General features: G+C 37.2%; 1 protein-coding gene across 1 annotated transcript in view; it reads left to right on the forward strand.

The window, feature by feature from the left end:
* Positions 1–7307, forward strand: part of LOC118742259 (dynein regulatory complex subunit 6) — a 426783-nt gene extending 419476 nt beyond the window's left edge. The window contains exon 4 of the mRNA XM_036474202.1: positions 7144–7307. Within this exon, the coding sequence (XP_036330095.1) occupies positions 7144–7158 (15 nt within the window). The 3' untranslated portion in view covers positions 7159–7307. The remainder of the gene's footprint in view (positions 1–7143) is intronic.
* The last annotated feature ends 1890 nt before the right edge of the window (positions 7308–9197 follow it).

Here is a 9197-nt window from a genome sequence, read left to right on the forward strand (position 1 = left end):
TACATATGTATGTTGTCTCTTATTGTATTTTATTTGGACATTTATATTTGATACAAACATCTGTAAGTTAAATCCAAATAACTTATTTCCTTTAATTTTCTTAAACTTAAACTTCATTATTATTGTCATTTTAATTTATTTTTATTTTTTTTTTTTTACAGAATTTTGTCAAGACCTGCCTTGTGCAGAAATTTTACTAGCTCCTTGTAGTAGAATAAATTCTTTGTTACCCAAATTTCCTTAAGCTCTTTAAACTTATTAAAAATAATAAATTCGTTTCTAATTGTACCATACTTAGTGCACTCAAAGATCAAGTGCTCAGCAGTTTCTATGGCGCTACAGCTGTGACACCAATTGGATACTTCTGGTTTGAATTTACTGAGATACTCTTTGCCATACGTTTTACCTACTATCAGTCTATTCAGTAGCTTTGTGTCATATGCGTCATAGTCCCAGTTTTTGTCCCTGAACCATGGTCTTTTTTCCCTGTTCATAATGCTGTTTACCATACTTTCGTCCCATCTGTTACTCAAAATTTTGACCTCATTTCTCCATTCATCCCACAGACAGTTGCTCACTCTATTAAGCATCTCACTCGGTGTCAGGTCTACTTTAAGCGTCAAGCCCTGCGTCACTGCAGCTTTGGCCGCAAAATCAGCTTTCTCATTGAACCCGATCCCAACATGCGCAGGGACCCAAATAATGCGTACCTCCTCTAATACCGACCTTCCGATTTCATTATGTATGTCAGCTACAACGTAGTTGTTAGTTCGGTCACATTTTAGCGCTTTCACAGCCTGCAAACTATCTGTGAATATGCAAATTTTTTTGTCTTTCACTCTTTTTGCAATCACAATGCATTGCTTTACAGCGACCAGCTCCCCAAAGGTAGACGCGTAAGTTTCTTCTAACTTGTATAAAAATGAAATCCCTTGCCTCATGTCATGCACCGCACAACCCACCACTCCTTCAGATACAGACGCATCCGTCGAGTACAGGTGAAAACCTTTACCCTCTAAACTACTCTTTTCCCCATAGTATAAAGCCTTCAGTTGTTCACTCGAAAAATTAGCTTTGGAACCTTTTAGCCTCGAGGAGACCAAACTCAGCTTCTCATGTCTGCTAAATAAAACATTAGTATTCAACCTATCAAAGTAAGATTTGAACTTGTTGTATGTGTACCCGTAACTCGATTTCCTAGCATAGCTTTCCTCAACCTCCCTTTTCAAACTCGAGTTGATAAACCACTGCTTTGACATTTCTCTCGACGTTAACCATATAGCTCTTTTCTGCGGTGGAAGCTCACATGCAATTGCATATCTTGCATAAGTCGGCGTGTTTGGCGGAACCCCTAAACATCTTCTTAGAGAGTCATTTAATATGGTGCATAGCTGCTTATTATACCCCTCGGGCATGTTAGCAAAAGTGGTATTAGCGTACTCTGCTTTTGAACGAACAAATGATTTGTACAGCTTTAATCCTACCATCGGGGTTAACCCAGCTTTTATAGATGTAATTCTTGCCAGCAAATTTTTTCCCGGCACAATAGATTTCTTGACATTTCCTATGTGCTCTTTAATTGTGGAATTAGCGCTTATTACCCTTCCTAACCATCTCATTTTTTCCACTTGCTCCACATTGCAACCATTTACTCTCACATTAAACTGTTTTCTTCTACCCATCGCCATAACCATAAATTTTGTTTTATTTAAGTTGAACTTGAGACCCAACGATTCACACAAACTTTGCATTTCCGCAATTTTATTAGTAAACTCATTACTTGCTACCTCCTCATTTCTGCTGTGCGTTATTATAGCAAAGTCATCCGCATATTGAAAAAGATGAGTATTCTCATTACAGACAGAGTGCAGTTTTGCGGTATAAATGTTGAATAATATCGGAGAGAGACAGCTTCCCTGTGGCAATCCATTGTTTACTTCGACAGAGCATTTACCCAACGTAAGAATTCGCTTGGAAAAAAGATTTATAATCCAATCACAAATTTTTGGATTCATGCCATGTCGCATAAGTATCCTATGCAACATAACTAAATCCACGCAGTTGTACGCATCAGAGAGATCTATTACCCCCAGAAACACCTTTTCACTCCTGCACTTCCTATCTGCTATCAATTGAAGCGCTTCATTCATGCACATTGTTGCAGAACGCTGCTTCCTGTATGCAAAACTTCTTTGCGGTATTATGTTACCATCCTCCACAAATTTCATAATTTCTTCTTTAATTAGCATATTAATACATTTGGCTACAACTGAAATTAGGGAGATGGGACGATAATTGCAAATATTTTCACGATCCCTACCCCCTTTTGGAATAGGTACTATTCTTATATTTCTCCACTCTTTTCTTACTATATTTTTATTGAAGTGCTCCTCCAATGAATTCACAAACGCTTTTTTTGCCTCTACCGTCAAATTCTTTAACATTTCATATTTAACATTATCCATACCTGCTGCAGTCAATTTTTTTTTGCTAATTAGTAACTCAAAATCTTCATAAGAAAAATTTACCTTAACATTCGCCACTTTTTGTTGTTCAGTTATCATTTGAGCCCTATCCACAGTTGCCCCCTCAACCTGTCGAACCTGATCCTTCAGAAAGCTCAGAAACTTCTCATTGTTCTCATCCTCCCAATTGCTACAACAATACTCTGTTCCACCTTTCATGTTGCCAATAAATTTCCAGGCCTCTCTTGAATTCGAATTACAGTTGATTTCATCAATTTTCCTCTTGAAACTGCTACTTTTAGCCTCTTTTACCTTCTTTTTCCCCTCTGCCTCTAACCTCACAGCTTCTTCCATATCCTGCACCTCATTAGATTTACTGGCTTTTTTCCTTGCTATCACAAGAAATCTATACATTTTTCCCATTTCATCATTCCACCATGCTTTCGGCGTGTGTTTGTACCTATTTAAGTCAATTGTTGCTTCTTTCCTTGCTTTTTTAACTCCTGCCTCAAAATTATTCATAGTTGTAAAATTAATCTTTTTGATATTACTAAGTAGCTTATTCTTTGAGATGAAGTTGTTAGGTAACTTACCTATGTTATCTATCTCAATTACAATTGGTAGATGATGACTACCACCCAAATACGCTCTATGACCACACCACCTAATATCATTTGTTAAATTTGTGAACGCCAGATCCAGCACTGAGCCTGAGCTACCATTCACACTACCCACATTCATAAAAGTTGTATCTCCTTTATTCACGCATTTCTGACACCATTCGCCAAAATCTTGCCCTTAGGGTAGCTGACATCATCCCCCCACTTTGCATTCCTCGCATTAAAATCCCCCAACAATACCACGTTCGTGAATTTGCCGAGAAACAGCAACAATCGACTAACCACTGCTTCAAATATCTTGCTGTTGATGTTAGGTGGAAAATACACCGAACAGATGACTAGATTAGTCACCAAGCTTGTCGTTCTCGCAATCAAAATATCATATTGCGACCTATACTTTATTTTCTTAAAGCCAATCCCTTTTTTAAAACCTATTGCAACTCCTGCATATCCATCCGCTCTTGTTTTTTTAATCAAATTAAAACCCATTAGTTTGTGATTTTCCACCTTTTCATCATGGGAAAAAATTTCTTGCAACCCTACAATACTTATATCGTTCCTATTTATAAAAAAGTCTAAATTGTTTTTGTTCGCCTTTAGGCTTTGTACATTATATTGTAGAATTTTTATCTGGCTCATTATTAGTGTTTGAACTTGTAACGTAAACCCCATTAACCTCTTTCAAAGTATCTCCTATCTTCCTCAAAATTGGCTCACTTTCATCAATTTCAAACTTCTTAGTCAATAACGCCACTAACCTTTCTACTTCAGAAACTTTTGCCCAGCTTGGACTATCAAAAACCGTGTTTTTAGCCACCTTATCTTGTTTTTCCTTCACTACCTCAGGTTTATCTTTCCTCTCATTTCTTTTAGCCATAAGCGCGTAACTAAAGGAGGTTATTCTCCTGTTAACCACCATATCATTATTTACACGGTTATTTTGCGCCCTAGAAATGGTAGGAAAATTCTCCTGATCATCATCCAGCAGTGCAAAACGATTATTTTGATCAATGACCTCTTTGTATGAATCTATAGTCTCTCTTTTTGAAATTTTCTTTATCGTCATTATTTCCAGAAGTTGTTTTTCCCTTTTCCATACCTGACAAACACTGTTATTCACCGAAGTATGCCCCACATTTCCGCAAAGAATGCAATTATTGGCTTTTACCTCACACTGACTTCCGCAACCTTCCTCCTTACCACACATAATGCATCTGTTCCTGCCTCTACACCCCATTCTGGTATGCCCCAAGCGTCCGCAATTGTAACACTGCTTTACCCTGGGTACAAAGTGCTTGACTTTAAAGTTTACATAAAAAATTTTTATCTCATTAGGAATCTCGTTCCCTTCAAACCCTATTTTCACTGCCAGAGTCGGTATTAAATTGTCTCTGCAATTTGGGTCCCTGCGCATTATTCTGGTCACACTGGTAATTTTACAATCAGATACTATATTATTCTTTATCTCAACTTCAGAGAAGTCTGTCGGTATTTGCGTAATCACTCCCACTGTTTCAATCATGCTCTTAGGAATGAAGCTCCTAATGAGATTCACAGCCAGCAAATGATTGCTTAAACTTTTGTTAGCATCTTCATGCGTGTAGAAATATATTTTAAACAGAGATCTCCCTACCGCTTTTATAGTCTTAATCCCTTCAACTTTGAAATTTTTAATTTTGTTCCATAAAAAAAGTCCATTTCTCATCCTATCATTTTCACATAAGGGGCTCTTAGACGTGTCGAACAACACACAAAAGTCACCTTTGTAGCTGCTTGAGTATGTAAAAGTATTTACACTCACCATCCTTGACCTTGCCTCATCGATATTACTCTTGCTGCTAACGCCTTGCCCATTAGTGTAACCCACTGCATTTGTACTCTCGCTTTGCGAATTTGTCACGTTGCTAACGCTTTGCATAACTGTACACTTGTCCAAGTTGCAAAGTGTGTCTGTGATCTCACTTTGAGAATTTGTCATATTACGAACCGTCTGTGCAACTGTACTTTCGTCCATGTTGTCAAAAAAACCTTTTTTAACCACTAAACCTTGCATCGGTATTTGCTGATCTTTAATTTTGTTCGACTTATTCGGTTTTCCATTAAGCACTTTTGCTTGCTTATTGCAATCTTCGTCCGTACCTGATTCTAATAAGCCATCATTAATACCTTTGATATTCCTTCTTCTACTTCTTCTACGCTTAACACTCTTCCAACTCTGCACCTCTGCAAACCAATTTGCAGGCAAGTTAGAGTCAGAAGAAATTGCCTCAGCGCCATCGGGCGCTGAAGCGTCCTCCATTTTGTCTCACAGCCGCACGCACAACCACGAGGCACCCAACAGTACAAAAAGAAACTAACCAAAAAAGCCACTTCAAATTCGACTTCTGCGTAAAAAAACTGCACTCCGGCTTCGATCCTTCAAATGCTGTAATTTTTTAACAATTTACACAATTTTAGCTAACAATTTCTGTTCCAATTACAAATTTGTCTTTCACACAAAATCTAAGCCTTTATACACCGTCCTTACACAATGGCCGCTGAATTCGAATGCTAAACATTTCCCAGCACTATTTTCGAGCGGCATAGCCCGAACACAATGAAATCGACGAGCTACGAACCATAGCTGTCAAATTATTTTAACATGTACTCTTATGCACAGTATACAGTAAACCAGCCATTGACAATATGCTTATTTGAAAATTAATACGTGAAATATTGTGAATGTATAGGATTTATTTGTCATTAACCCATAGGCAGCGACTGATGCAAAAGTACCCACAAATGTTTGTTGATATATTTGACATGTAAATTTGAACAGCAAAATTCGTAAAAAAATACTAATAAAACAAAAAGATTTTTTATTACTACGTGGGAAGTGGGCGTGGTTATTGGCAGATTTCGCCAAAGTTTAACACTAACCTAACTTATACCAAAGGCAACTTCGACACCGACTTTCGTTAAAATATCTAAATTTTGTTCGAGTTAGCGTGTTTACAAACAGAGAGGGCTGAACTAGTTCATCTCGTCATTCTGAATATTTTGGTATATATGTATGCATATGTGTATATATGTACATACATTTTATACGGTTAACAAACGCGCTTGCTTATCTGCATAAACCGTCTTTACTTGCATTAATTCATGCATTATCCTCTTTCAAATGTGAATAAGCGACTGAACAAATACATACAAATTTCGCGCATTTGAAAATTAGAGAGTTCTACCTTAAGCTAAGTAATATTTGTTTTACCGCCTAATCGATGGGACCATTTTAAAAAGTCAGCCCACCATTACTCACTCAAAGTTGTGTTCGGAACACGGTTTGACTTATGTAGGAACTGCATCCGGTTATAATCGCTTACGCTTCACGCTTGATTTGCTTGGAATTTTGTTTTTCTCGTTATTTTATTTTATGTGACTTGAAAATATGTTTCACTATAAGAAAATATTTAAATTGGATTTCGTTTGGGTTAACGAAAACGACAACTGTGAAAAAATATCAACCAATACATTCAAACAAAATGTCAAATAAGCATATTTACATTTTTTGTTTTGGCTATCTGGATTACTGTATACTGTGCTTCCTCTAAACCTAAATCCCTCAGAAAAAGCTGCAGCGCCTTAATAGGTAGGGAGTGAATGAATGTGCTTAGTTTGTGGCCATATCGAACCTGGGCTTATCAAACAGGATGAAAATATGTAGTGGTGTCTCATAGGGCGAGTTGTAGAATCGACATAGATCACTTGACCATGGTGCCATCTTATACGTATGCTTAGTCTGTAGTGTCCTATAAGGATACCTGTTAATATTGTAAGTTTCTGCTTTTGGAGGTTAATTAAGTTTTGGAATCTCTTAATGTTGTGTATGGAATTCGGCTTTAGGTCGACACCTATCTAATACCGAAAATATCCAGCCGAAAAATTCCCTTAAAGTTTTCCCACAAATTTAATTCCAAGTTTTATCGTATTTAAATTGTGCGTGTATACATGTAATGCGTCTTCAATATTTCGGTACCCTATAATACCTAACGTTTTCTATATATTTTCTTAAATTTTAGCCATCGACTTACTAACTGATTGGATATATAAAGTGATCAACGTGAAATTTGACGGAGCATGGAATTCGTGGATTCGAAGAATTATATTATTACTTCCTAATATATATATTTTGTAAATTGTGAAAGTATTTTCGTATCTTTAGGAATAATCGATCAAAATGGTTGTACTTTCTGTAATATTTTCTCTGGTTAGTTAATAATAAAAACCATTGAAATTCTTAAATAATTTTCGACGCATTTGGGAGGAAGGATAACGAGGAAAAGAAAAAAGTTTGGTTGGTATATTTTCTTGATTTTAATTTTTTATTCCCTCATCATGGCTTTATTTTTCCTTGCGTTTAATTTTCTTTCATTTTTCATTCGTTGTACATAAATTCATGATTTTTTATTTCCTCATCTTGGCTTTGTGTTTTTTGTTGCATTTCGTTTTTTGTAATTTCTTATTCATTATTTTATATTAATTTACAATATAGTTTAAAACCTATTATTTAATATTATTTATTATTTTAATAGGCGGTTGAAGTGGATGAGGCTTCTGGGAGTGTCAACAAGTACCGAAGCCAAGGAGCTGTATGCATGCCAGAGGCACTTTTCCCCGAGATATCGGAACCTTCGTAAGCTGTCTAAGGGGGCTATCCCTGATTTAAACTTGCATGCACCCACAGTAGGTGTAGATTCAGGTAGATTAGAAGGACAGGCAGATATAAGCGAGCAAATTATTTATTTAGGTTCAGAGGATTTTATTACAGTAGAAGGGCATCGCTTTTCGATCGATGATGAGATTGAGTTAGAGGTTCCCTTAGAGGAGACTCTTCAACCCTTTCCAATTGAACATCCAACTTGTTCCTCTTTAGGCAAGCACAATGAATCGCAATTTGGGGCACGCAACCAAGAAACGCAAACTGAAGATTATCTTAGTGAAGAGTCTCCTAGAAAAAGAAAATAGAAGGCTTAAAAAAGGTTTTATTAGATAAAGAGGAGGAGATAAGAAATTTGAAAAGCCAAAGCTTACCTGTTCTGCGGCAGGTTCGCAACTGACAATCGATGCAGTATGCAGTAAAATGCCTCCACATCTCGCAGCATGTGTGAGAAGTTGCATAAGTAATGATGGCCGGCATCCAAATGGACGGCGGTTTGACAGAGGGTTGAAAACAATAGCGCTAGGAGTTAGATTTACTTCCCCGTTAGCATATAGGTACTTGCGACCCCTTTTCCACTGGCCTTCCTCAACAACTCTCTCTAACTTTATTAAAGGTTGGCCAAGAAACCCTGGCTGCTCCACTAGCAGGATCAAATCCCTGGAGTTGCGAAGCTAGAGAACTAGAGAGCAAAAATTCATTTCTTTATGCTGTGATGAAACGTCACTAAAAACCCATTTGAAATATGATAAGAATAGGGATTTAATAGTAGGTTTAGAAGATTATGGTGATGAAAATCGCACCTCTGGGACAGCTAATAGTGTTATGCATGATGGCCCAAGGCATTGGCGGTCTTCGCTGGTCTCAGCCAGTCGCCTACTTTTTTGTTCACAACTCATGTAAGGGGGATGTTTTAAAGAAATATGTTTTTGAAGTTATAGGCCAACTCCAGGGCATTGGTCTTAAAGTCTGCCAATTTGTTTCAGACCAGGGAACCAATTTCGTTAACTTCGCCCGTATCGTAGGAATTACAGAAAATAGGTCGTATTTTGAAGTTAACGGTGAAGAAATTGTATTTTTCTACGATTCTCCTCATTTTCTGAAGAGCACACGAAACTGTATTCAAAGTAAAAAAAAATAATGTTAGTTTTCGCGGACATCCTGTCAAATGGACAGACATTCTGCATTTTCATCAACAGGATTCCCATCGCGGTATACGATGTGCGCCTAAATTGACAACGGCACATCTTAGTCCCACATCTTTTGAAAAAATGAGTGTTCGTCTAGCTGCTCAAGTACTGAGCAATACGGTTGCTAGTGCAATGCTATCTTTATATAGTACCGGAAACCTTAATACTTCTCAATCTGCGAGCTTCATAAATACTGCCGAATTCGCTCTTTTTTTCGACCAACTCT

This window comes from Rhagoletis pomonella, unplaced genomic scaffold, assembly GCF_013731165.1.
Source record: "Rhagoletis pomonella isolate Grant_MI unplaced genomic scaffold, Rhpom_1.0 Rhpom_scaffold_00007, whole genome shotgun sequence".
In the NCBI taxonomy this organism is placed as follows: Eukaryota; Metazoa; Arthropoda; class Insecta; order Diptera; family Tephritidae; genus Rhagoletis; species Rhagoletis pomonella.